The sequence below is a fragment of the Pan troglodytes genome, chromosome 14 (assembly GCF_028858775.2).
Source record: "Pan troglodytes isolate AG18354 chromosome 14, NHGRI_mPanTro3-v2.0_pri, whole genome shotgun sequence".
Taxonomy (NCBI): Eukaryota; Metazoa; Chordata; class Mammalia; order Primates; family Hominidae; genus Pan; species Pan troglodytes.
In genome coordinates, this window is record NC_072412.2 from 23041719 (window position 1) to 23054763 (window position 13045).

The 13045-nt window shown below is 39.6% G+C and overlaps 1 protein-coding gene across 6 annotated transcripts in view; it reads right to left on the bottom strand.

Annotated features, from left to right (window-relative positions):
- Positions 1-13045, bottom strand: part of MIPEP (mitochondrial intermediate peptidase) — a 166869-nt gene that overhangs the window by 124774 nt on the left and 29050 nt on the right. For all 6 annotated transcript variants that reach the window (XR_010150380.1, XR_010150381.1, XR_010150382.1 and 3 more), the window contains exon 10: positions 11361-11413. Coding sequence is in view for 3 of the 6 variants with exons in the window: in XM_024348473.3 (XP_024204241.1) it covers positions 11361-11413 (53 nt within the window). In the remaining 3 variants the exon portion in view is untranslated. The remainder of the gene's footprint in view (positions 1-11360; positions 11414-13045) is intronic.

The window sequence follows — 13045 nt, forward strand, 5'->3', positions numbered from 1 at the left end:
GCAGTAAAACAAATTACTGAATTTCATGTTGGCAGGTGGCTGATAACCTGGAAACACTAGCTGGGTAGACTGACAGGCCTATAAACCAAACTGTAGCTATTAGAAAGAGGAGGCATCAGGAGAGAGTAGGACTGGGGGAAGTTCGGCAGGAAAAAAATGAGATAGTACCAGTCTCTCCAACTGTCACAGAAGGGTAATCATTTGTGTTGTAAGATAAGAGATATCTTAGCAGGTCTGCAGGCAAAGGGTTTGAAGCTAATACAAAGGAAGAGATGGTGATTGTGATAAAGTTAGAATAACTGGTGAAGCAAGATCTATAGTGGTTTGAGATAATATTATCTTATATTGTCTTGGTGCTTCACAATTTACAAAGCACTTTCACATCAAGAATCAAGAATCTCCTTATTCCTTACATGATTCTGTGAGACAGGTGGAGCAAGAATTATTACCAGAATTATTGTTCGTTTTACTTGAGGAATCTCAGGCTCAAAGAGGCTTGTGACAGTCTAAGGCAATCTGGAATACAAGAAAGAGCCCTGGGTTTGAAAATACTATTTCTCATTGGTTCCATGCTTTGAGCAAGTTACTTAGGTTTCTGAAGCTTCAGTTTCCTCACCAGTAAAGTGGAAATACTTTCCAGGCTCCATTAACAATTACAGAAACACATGCAATGAACCTGACATGGTTCCTGGAGAAAAGCAGGCACACAGTAAATTATAGCCACTATTATTGCTGTTAGACAGAGACACGGACAGGGACAAGACTAAACCCAGCGGTTTCTACTTCTATTCCAGTTCCCTTCTTCTACTCCTATTCCAGTTCCCTTCTATTCCCCAAAGCTGACCTTACCTCTAAAAAGAAATGCAACACTGTGTCAAGAAGCTGTGTAGATGCAGTAAACTTTCATTAATCACCTGCCATGTGCCTGCATGACAACTCCTCAGTGTGGAAAGATGAACACATTGTAACAATAATGACGACCAATCCAAATGATCAGGGGCAGAGGAGCAGTGCAAACAAGGCATTGGCTCAAAGATGAGGCTGTGGTCAGTTACACCTGGCAGAGGGGAGAAGCTGGGAATGGGAGGAACAGAGAGAACTACAAAGAAGAGGCAGCATCTGGAGCACACCTGGAAAGATGAGGCTCCTAGAAGAGGGGGAGGGCACTCAAAGGGGAAGAAAGAGGGCAGCAAAGGCCCAAGGGGATTCAAGCAAATGGGGCAGACAAGCTCAAGCAAGCACTAGTGCCTTAGTCCTCACTCAGCTGCCTCAGCCATCCAGAGCGAGACTACATGCCTCTCCACACCCTCAGTGACTCTCCCAAATGCAGGCTACTTCCTTCCTGAAGAAAAGCCAGAAGGAGAGAGGTCCAGAGAGGGTGGAAGAGATTCAAAAAGCTACAGGGTGTTTCCCGCAGCTCCAACCCACATCTGAGGGGCCCCAAGGAGCAGTCCCACATGACCAGCCAGTCAGGAGGGCGTGACTGCTGTGCTCTCAGCTCACGTCTTCAACATGGAGTGAAAAAACATGCACAGAGGGTGTTTGGGTGGTCACAGGCCCCAGTACAGCCCTCCATGCCAGGCTCTTCATGTGGCTCCGCCTGCCTCCACAGAGCACTCCGAGGCTGAGGCCGAACTGTGAACAACCAACTGCACCATCTCTATCCACAGCTTCCTTATCTGCATAGATGCTACACATAAGAACATTTTCCTCTCTCATCTAGAGACCCAAGACAGTGGGAAAGCACCATGGGCAGCATATAGGACCTCACAGCACAGCAGAGCCACAACCAGCAGAGACACAGCTTAGATGCATTTTGAGGATTTGGCTTCAGTGCCATCCCTGTCACCACCTCAGACTCTTCTACAGTTTTACAAGAATTTTATGACTATTTTTTGTAAAGAATTCCATAGATCTGGACCCAGAAGTAAGGGATCTCTAGAACCCTTTGATTGCTCTGAAGAAAGAAAGTGGAAGAAAATTGTGTTATCCACTACAGGTGACTGAATAAGTCCAATAAACACTCTGCTATTCTGGTTTATAATACGTTACATATGAGTTTACAGATTTTCAGCAAAGAACCAGAACATACCACTATCAACATGATACAATGGTATAATTAGGTCTTTTAAATTAAGAACAATAGAATTTAGTAATGTATCAAAATCTTCATCTAATCTTCATCCAACACTAATTATGATTGAAATGAGCACAGAAATATCAGTCAAGAAGAGACTTTCAACTGAAGAATTCATCATTGTAAACTGAATTTTAAAAAAGTCAATGGATCACTGTATTTATGAAGCACACTCTATGAGTCAGACTTATATTTCAACCTCTGACGCACCTGGAATTAAGGTAAAGAAAGAACTTGGATATTACGTCCAAACACCATGGCCTCAAACTTAGTGAAAATATAAAACACAATCAAGTACAGTCAGAGAATCCAGGTTGAAACACAGGTAAACATAGCTTCAGTCTCACCTTATTCTATTCAGTGAGTGAGAGCAAATGTGACAGAGAACATGTGCACCAAATGGCAAATGCCCACAGAGGCTTGTTACAGAATGAACAAGATGTCCTGCCAGAGGGCACGTGTGGGCAAGGAAAAAATGGACACTTGTAAAGAACACAGCACGTGACAGTACTGTCAGAGAAACTATTTTTAACTTTATCAAAAGCAAATGAAACTGTATTTTTGGCATCAGGAATGACTAAGTATAATTCTCATGTTATAGCTGGGTGACATTTTGAAATGCTGCCTTGAAAACCACAGGGAGAGCTACTGTTTTATTTGGTTACATAGAGAAGGTAGCAGTAAAGGAACTGAATGATACTGGAAACCTGTTTGCCCTTCAGGTAACTATATAGAACTGAAAAGACCTTTCCCCCTGTTCTATAAAGAATCCACCATTGCTAATTTGGTTCTGTCTTGACTTCTGAAGCTAGTGGCAAGAAAATTGCTCCAGTCAAACTTCCTGGCAACCAGGAAATAATTTTCATTAATGGTGCAGATCAGCAACACAGTTCACTGAAAACTGTGGTTAACAGAAATCAAAGCTAAAGAAAGACAGTACAATTCCATCATCATCCTAGGGATTAGGAAAGTAAACCAGTAGGCCTGACTTCAGTGAGAGATGACACCACACCAATGTGCCACTAGATGACAGAATTCTCGCCACAGAGGCTGGGGCCAAATCTCACTACAGCAAGGAGACCTCTATTGCAATGGTCTCTCATTCAGCTTAAGCTGTATCAAAATGTGAAATCAAACAGCCATGTCTAAAATTGAACAGTAGGAAAGAATAACCAAAAATAACACCTATGTGCTGCCTCTTGCTTTAGGAAGAACAGAATGGGAGATGTGGAAACGTTGTGAGAGAGGATCCAGGTTAGCCCTGGAACAGGCAGGAATGAAAACCTAGTGAGAAGGAACAAGTGGCAGCAGCGAAAGGGAAATAGGCAGAGATTTTCTCCCCCAGAGCCTTGTGGAAAACGATGAAAGGAAAGTGGCCAGACAGCCATTTGCTTTGCCTAAGGAGCTTTTCCAAGCCTCTTTGAATTACTGAGTCTAGCAACAGACCCTATTCTCAGACCTCTCCCCAGGTTGCAGACACAACTGGCTCAGAACTGGAGAAATCACCACCCCTTTTCTGTCCTGCAGGGATGCAGCAAGTGGTTCAAACTCAACTGGGAATAATAAACACAGGTATTTTGAGTCTCACTCAACAAGCTCCTAAAAGACTGACTTTTCAGTGCAATTGGCCAAGTTATGACAGATTTGGCATCCCTCCAAAATGACTGTAATAGACTGAAACACAATGAATCAATGGAATTCCATTAGTTTATAATGACGCTTTACAAAGAGAAAGCCAGATAATACTCATTTGTCACTAGTTCAGAAAACTATTACAATAAATCCTTATTTTGAGAATTGGTAATTAAAAAGAATGACTGACTCAGATGAAGACTATCAATGGGTGTTAAAGCCACTGGGTAAATGAGGGAAAACTGGACATTTCCATGTTGCTGGGAACACCACAGAGATCCCTTTCTAGCTGAGAGGGAAACCCTCATCGCAGACTGCAGAGATCCTGTCAGCATCAATCTACCTAGGGGTCCATCTTCACATCACCCTCTGTGGGCAACTGATATTTCATGTCTTTTTTTTTAATTTTCTTTTTTTTTTTAAGAGATGGAGTCTCACTCTGTTGCCCACGCTGGAGTACAGTGGCATGACCATAACTTGCTGCAGCCTTGAACTCCAGGATTCGAGTGATCCTCCTACCTGAGCCTCCAAGTCGCTGGGATTACAGACATGTGTCACCATGCTCAGCTATTTCACATCTTTTGATGTGATGTGACACATAGTATACAACATCACCTATGGGTGTCCATGCCAAAAACGGGAAATGTTTAACAGTGAGTTGTTATATGTAACATCCAGCTTACAGGAATGATAGGAAGAGAGGAACTAGTGAAATGATGCCACAAGGAAGCACACAGATAAATCCAGAAAGTTAGAAATTCTGTAGGACAAATGGCCTGGTCTCTTCAACAACTGTTGCTGATAACATGACAAAAAAGAGAGTAAGAAGAGCATGAGGCATGGGGAATTGCTCTAAAGTAAGAGACAGGAGACAGAAAAGCCAAGAGAATGTGGAGGCTTTGTTGGAGTCCTAATTCTAACAAGCTAACGGGGGAAAAAGCTGATTTGATACTACCAAGGAAATACGAATATAGACTAGATATTAAATGATGCCAACAAATTGCTATTAAATTTTTATTAGGTAATAATGATACAAGAGTTATGTAAGAAGATGTTCATCCTTTTCAAAAGTACATAATAAACGTATAAGACTGAGATGACATGAGGGCTAGGATTTCCTTTAAAGTAATCACAAGCCAGGTAACAACACTTCTGTCAGCAATGAACCACATATGCTACAGTGGGTGGTCCCTTGAGATGATAATGGAACTGAAAAATTTCTATCACCGAGTAACATTGTAGCTGTCATGTCAGAGTACAAGGCATTACTCACAGGTTTGTGGTGATGCTGGTGTAAACAAAACTACTGTGCCGCCAGTCATATGAAAGCCTAACACACACAATTAGGTACAGTACACAACACTCAATAAATGACCATATTACTGATTCATGTATTAACTACACTATACTTTCTATCACTATTTTGGTGTACTCCTTCTAAGTTAACTGTGAAACAGCCTCAGGCCGGTCCTTCAGGAGGGATTCCAGAAGAAGGCATTGTTATCACAGGGGATGGCAGCTCCATGCCTGTTATTTCCCTTGCAGACCTTCTAGTAGGACAAGATGTGGAGGTGGAAGACCGTGATGTTGATGATTCTGACCCTGTGTAAGCCTTGGCTAATGTGTATGTTTGTGTCTTGGTTTATAACCAAAAAATTTAAAAAGTACAAAAAAAAATTTTTAATAGAAAAAAGTTTATAGAGTAAGGATTAAAAAAAGAGAAAATATTGTTGTTCATCTATACAATGTGCTTGTGTTTCAAGCTAAATATTATTACAAAAGTATCAAAAAGTTTTTAAAAACTAAAAAGTTTATAAGGTAAAAAAAGTTACAGGAAGCAAAAGTTAATTTATTATTGAAGAAAGAACCATATCTTTCTATAAATTTAGTGTAGCCTAAGTGTACAGTGTCTATAAAGTCAATAATGGTGTACGGTAATGTCCTAGGCCTTCACACTCACCACCACTCACTCACAGACTCACCCAGAGCAACTTCCAGTCCTGCAAGCTCCATTTGTGGTAAGAGCCCTATACAGGTATACCATTTTTTATCTTTTATACCTATTTTCACCATACCTTTTCCATGTTTAGATGCATATATACTTATCATTGTGTTGCAGCTGCCTACAGTTTTCAGTATGGTAACATTCTGTGCAGGTTTGTAGCCTAGGAGCGACAGGCTATACCAGAGAGCATAGGCGTGTGTGTAGGCTATACCCTTAGGTTTGTGTAAGTGCACTCTAAGATCATACAATGACAAAAGTGCCTAACGATGCTTTTTTTTTTTTTTTTTTTTTCTGAGACAAAGTCTCACTCTGTTGCCCAAACTGGAGTGCAGTGTCATGATCTCTGCTTACTGCAACCTCCATCTCCCGGGTTCAAGCAATTCTCCTGCCTCAGCCTCCCAAGTAGCTGGGACTACAGGCACATGCCGCCATGCCCGGCTAATTTTTTGTTGTTGTATTTTTAGTAGAGACAGGGTTTCACTATGTTGGCCAGGCTGGTCTTGAACTCCTGACCCCGTGATCCACCCGCCTCAGCCTCCCAAAGTGCTGGGATTACAGGCATGAGCCACTGTGCCCAGCCCACGATGCATTTCTCAGAATGTATCCCTGTCATTAAGTGACACATGACTGTACATTAGTAATGAGAAAAGAGAAAGGAAGGAAAGCAGGGAGGGAAGGAAGAAGGAAAAGAAGAGCAAAGAAAGAAGAAAACTGAAAAAAGAGACAAATGAAGCAAACATAGAAAAATCTTGGTAATTGGCCGGGCGCGGTGGCTCACGCCTGTAATCCCAGCACTTTGGGAGGCTGAGGTGGGCGGATCACGAGGTCAGCAGATCGAGACCATCCTGGCTAACACGGTGAAACCCCGTCTCTACTAAAAATACAAAAAATTAGCCGGGCTAATTTTTTTGTTTTTTTTTTTTTTGTAGAATCTGGGAGATCAATATGCAGAGGTTACTTATATTGCTCTACTTCTGTTTGTTTAATTCATTTTTTTCTTAAACAATTTTTTCTTTGTTCTTTTTCTTTTGACTGAGCCATCATCCATTTCCTATTTGTTTATTTTGAAAGTTTTCATAATAAAGGTTAATTTTTAAAAATTTAAAACCACCAAGATCACTAATCCTATACTAACAAAGCATGAGATTTCTCACATCAAAAAAAAAAAAGGTCCTTCTGTGAGAGCCCATTTTTTGAATAGTTTAAAACACAAAACATCTGTATTTCATTATGTGAATGCGCTTGAGATTTTAAGAATATATCTTAGCAAGGAATAGACAATACTGAATTCCCTTTCCCAGTGATATCCTAATTTAAAAATAGCACCAAAATTGGCAGGGTGTGGTGGCTCATGCCTGTAATCCCAGCACTTTGGGAGGCTGAGGCAGGCGGATCACTTGAGGCTAGGAATTTGAGATCAGCCTGGCCAAAATGGTGAAACTCTGTCTCTACTAAAAATACAAAAATTAGCTGGGTGTGGTGGTGCATGCCTGTAATCCCTGCTACTCGGGAGGCTGAGGCAGGAGAATCACTTGAACCCAGGAGGCAGAGGTTGCAGCGAGCTGAGATCACGTCACTGCACTCCAGCCTGGGCAACAGAGGAAGATTCTGTCTCAAAAAAAAAGAAAAAAAAACAATAAACAAACAAACAAAAATAGCACCAAAATAAATGAAATACTGAAACTCATTACTCACAGAAAAGAAACAGTGTTTCCAAAGCATCAAAAACAAAATCCAAACACTGGAAGGATACATTAAACAACTTAAAAGTGGTGACTTCTGGGGTAGAGGTAGAGATGAGTATTCTCAATTAATACTTCTTAACATTGTTGATTTTTTGAGCCATGTGAATGTATTGCCTAATCAAAAATAAAATTTAATTTCAAATAAAATAATTTATTTTCTTATCTAAAGACGTAATGTTACTCTTCCATGAAGAATCTTACAATAAAGCTTTAAAAAGGAAAAATGAGCTGCTCTTTAAGACTTGCTGACAGTCACTTATACTACTACGGTATTTTCCAGGATCAACCTTTGGCACTTTTAAAACATGTTAATTTCTCCTCCTGCTTCTAAACAGGTTCTTTTCTTTAGATGAACATTAAAAACTTGAAATAAATCTGAGGTATTTAACATAAAAGCAAAAGACTCCCTGAGGTTAACTTGAAAAAAAGGCTCGAATCAAGGAAAGCCCCTTCTATATTTCATTTTGTGTCAAGCCACACATTTAAGTCTTTACTTGAAAGGTGATGAATTTAACAAGGATTTAGAAATCTTCACTTTGTTCCACTCTTCTAACCCCAAACCCAACCTATGATATTTTTCCTTTCTTTTCTCATCCATTACCTGTGCAGCAGCCTCCTCTTGTCAATCAAGATTACTGAAGCCTCAAACCAAAACTCAGTAGCCTATTAAGCTACTTAAAATAGATTTTTAAAACCCGATTCTTACAACCCCTTCTGATGCATTTCTGCATCCCTTTTCCTGGTTCTTTTACTGAGTTAATAGTCAAATAAATAAATTAGTATTAAAACTTTAAAATAAGCTAAAGCCCCACATGGATATCTGGCAGACTACATTGTGTTCCCAGCATACCTGGTGATTTCAAGGACTTAGCAAGCAGGTGGAAGACTCCATCAACCAGTGAGCACTGCAAACATGTCATGCAAAAACATGGCATTCTCTTTCTAAAAAACCTCATCACTGGATTGCTTTTCATGGTTACTGGTCTAGATACAAGTTTGAATAGGGGCTATGAATTAGTATGTATTTACTGAGGGTCCAGAATGTTTGTTCTTACAGAGCTTTAAAATATGGTTGACAAGACATATTTAACATCCAGAACATCTTAGCAGGTCAACTGTGTAGCACACAGGCTGTTAGCACAGCGGAGCCAGGAGCTACACAAGGCTAGTGCAGACTCAGCAGCTTCATGGACACCTGGCAAGATGTCACAGATGTGTAAGACAAACCAGGGAGGCAATGGGAACCCACTGCTCCCCTGACAGAGGTTCTGCCTTTGAGACAGAAAGGGGTTTGGCTGGGATAAACTGTGGAGGAAGAGCAGGGGGGGAAGAAAAATCAGAACAAATAAATGTGAGTAGAGATGTTTCTTTCTGTAAAACAAAAGTAGGTTGTGATCAGATCCTACAGTGCGCCCAGAGCCAGGCTTGTGGGCTGTTGGCAGCTATATTTATACCCACTGTTATTTAAATGCAAATTAAGGGGTGGGTTAATGCAAATTGGGGGTAGATTATTCAGAACTTTCTAGGAAGGGGGTGCTAACTTCCCGGTCATTGGCCTTGGCACTAGTAAACTGTCAAGGCGCTGGTGGGAGTGAATTATGCTAATGAGTAGTGACGGCAGCCAGAAATCCCTTTCCTTGCCATCTGTTGGTCTGGGCTGGTTTCTTTACTTCATTCTGTTTGGACCAGATCCTGTTCTGGTCAGGAGGTTGTGACCAGAAAACAAGTCCTGCTGATCTCCTACCTCGGAACCACCATTTGGGCATGCTATATTTACAGAGTCTAGTTAGTGAAAAAACTATCACTTATATTTAAGGCCAAGGCATTAATGAAAATAATCAGGTATTGGGGACATGATATGAAAGGAATACCTGATAAAAATGAGAGTAGCAAAAATTAGAATATTTATTAAATTAGAATATTTAATATTCTAAATATTGAGAATTAAAATTAGAATTCTAAAAATTAGAATATTTAATATTAAATATATTTAATTTACATTACTCTCCAATGTCAAAAATCAAATGCTTTACATAAACATGGAAAGTACAAATAAATTTTATTACTGATTTATGCTACATCTTTAACAGGTGAAACAACCAAGCCAAATCTTTCTTTGACAGAATTTTAAAAGAGACATTTTATTTTTTAATGCAACTATAGGGAGCAGGGTTTCAAGTTCTGCAACCAGAAAACAATTTTGTAAAACAAATATATTCTAAACCCTCGTTGTTTACCATAACCAAATTATTATAGATTCTGGATAACAGTTTATGTGTTTTCACTAAAAAAAAGACTGATGCTGAATTTGAGATACATTTTTTAAAAAATGGTAGCTAACCAACCTGGGCAACGCAGCAAGAACCTATATCTCTACAAAAAAATTTAAAAATCAGCTGGGTATGGTGGTACACACCTGTAGTGCCAGCTACTTGGGAGGCTGAGGCAGGAGGGCTGCTGGAACCTAGGAGGTTGAGGCTACAGTGAGACATGATTACGCCACTGTACTTTGGCCTGGGCGACAAAGTGAGACCCTGTCTCTAAAAAGAGTTGTTTAATGAAAAATAAAAATAAAAAATAGTATCTGACCAAATATTCTTAACTAAAGGTTAGGACACAATTATGCCTTGTAAGTAAAAATGGTTTTGGCAGCAGTGATAGATGGAGACCAAAGAGAGGAAAATAAATGAAAATTAAGTGAGTAAGTGCTTCAAAACACTAATTGATCTTAGGCTACCTCATCCTGCTGGTATAGAAAAGAATATAGAAAGTTATTGTTTTCTGTTTTTATGACAAATGCCGAAATAAATAATTAAGCAAATACTTCTTATTTTGGAGAAGTACCTACTATGCTTTACTTGATGCTTCAATAATGCATAGTAATAAAAATATTTTAAAGCTTAATACCAAATAAATACACATATCATCACAGTACATGCTGGTATGCTTTAATGAGGAAAAAAACCCAAAAAACTTACATTTTCTTCTATTACCTAAATCAACCTTAACTCTCCTACTTAAACAGCATATCTCAAAAACTAACTACAAGGGAAAAATGTTAATAAGTTGTTAAAGAGTAGGATTCTGAGATTTTTTTAAAAAAATTCCTATTGGGTATATAAAGTTGCTTCAGCTATAAACATTTTAAAGTGTGTTCACTGTGAAAAGAGCTCTATTTCTTGGGTTTATAACATAAAAATTACAGAAATAGTGTGTCTGTAGGGAGAGAAGGGCATACCTACTTTTCTCCAATGTAATAAACACAGGAGGATATAGAAGCCAGAGGAGTACTTCTGTCAACTTAAGTTCCTTAAATCTTTATTTCACTTATATCCTTCCAGATGGACCAATAATGTGTTGACAATATATGTGTCCAAATAAAAATGAGAAAACATAAGAGCGCCACTGCACTCCAGCCTGGGAGAGAGCAAGACTCCGCCTCAAAAAAAAAAAAAAAAAAAAAAAAAAAAAAAAGGAAAATAACGTAGTACCATGCCATGTACCACTTTATTCCTTTACTGGTTCAGTAAACACATGCTGAGCCCCTACTCTGGGCCAGCAATGGGATACAACAAGGATTCCAGCAATGCTCACACCCTAGGAAGAGAACCAGAAAGCTACGCAAGGGCAGAGCTGGAGAGGGACCAGATTGTAGAATTTTAAACAAGGAAATGATACAAGCAGCTGAAGAATACATGAGTGGAGCAGACCACGCCAGCAGAAAGAATGGTGTCAGGGGAAGGGTTTGTACTGTGGGCGACTCAGTGGATGACAGTAGCTGCTGAATAAACATTAGTTTCCTTTTTCCTTTTCCTGTACGGGTATTTCTTGAAAAACTTACCTTTCTGCACGAATCACACCACTGTAGTAGGGGGGGTCCCAGGGCATTACTTCCTACAATGGAATAATTCACTGTTACGGAAAGCTACTGACTCTTTCATAGTTTTTATCAGCAACGTGGCCAGCCTATAGAATGTAAACCAGCTACTGTTCATGTAAATCAGAACAATTTTATAGAATCCCTTAAAAAATTGATAGCTTGGCAGAAAATACCTGGCTCCTTATTTTGACTTCCCTGTAATCAAAGGATAGTGAAGTATAACTAAGACCTACCCCAGAATCTGGGGAAAAGACAAACAAATGTCATTCTGAAGTGGTATCTAACAAAAGTAAACATTAACGAATTATATTAGCCATAATGAAATTTTTCCCAAAATGTAACCCATGTATTAATCCATAAAACACACTGCAGGTAAGATGAGTGTACTAAAGGTAAGATTAAGGTTCTTTCTAAATCTAAGCAAGAAGCTTTGGGTAGATATCAAAAATGAAAGCAGCAATTTAAAATGTAACCAAGGCAGAATTAACTCTAATCTTGGCAAAGAAAATATGTCATAAAGAAGTACTATAGTACTAGTTGCTTTTGATGATTGGCACATAATACTGAAAGAAGGGAAAGCTTGAATACTTGAATGACTGTCCTTCCTTCTAGGTGTCCAGGTGGACAAAAGAGTGGTTAAGAGACCAGGCTGTGAAGACAGACTGCCTGGGCTCAAGTTTCCAATCCATACCAGACTATAAACTGCATGATGACAGGGACTTTGTTTGCATCCTTCCCTATTACATTCCTGTCCCCTGAACAGTACCTGGCCCAGGGTAGTCACTCAGTAAATATTTGTTGAAAGAATCAACAGTACCTCCCAAAGAAGATTGCTGAATGTACTTAAACTATTAAGTAGAATATCTGGCATTGAGTAAGGGCTCAACAAATGTTGGCTACTCTCCTTATTACCATTATCCTTTAACATTTCAGTTTAGGCATAATCTCCTCCAATAACAAGGTGTTATTTCCCATATTCCATGGTAATACTTATATCATGGGATGCATGACAACCTAAGATACTTGTAGGCTTATTTTCTTTCTCCCCATGAGTGCCTGAAGGGCAGGGACTGCGTCCATGGAACCCTAGCCCCACAGTGTTCTGGTCCTGGCACACATTTTCTCTAACATATGATTATTTGCTATCTGCTAGATGCAGACAGAGTGCAGGCTGTAATGAGACAAAAACAAGAGGATGATAGCCTAGGCAGTAGAAGGGCAAGTGACTCAACAATCAGAGGACAGTATGTCATGTCTGCATTGTGCCATGTAAAACACAGCCCACAAGAAGAGTATTTAAATCACAGCGGAAGGTTAGGAAATGTTCTCAAGAAGGCAAAGCCTGAATTGAGTTTTATGATAGAAGCAGTTAATCCAGATGAGAAAGGGAGAAAGGCATTCCTGTAGGTGGTGTTTGTAAATGACTGGAAGCTGCTCACCATGCCATATTTATGTGGCCGGCACGTAAATATTAATTCAAATTAAAGAATCAAAGAAAGCAAAGCAAGGAAAGAAAGCAAAACTAAGTGAATAGAGATCACATGAGCATCACACAGGTATTAGGAGAGAGCAAAGAACACAGCCTCGGCTTGGAGGGGCAGCAGAAGATGAAGCTAGAGAAGGAGGCAAGGGCCAAATCATGAGGG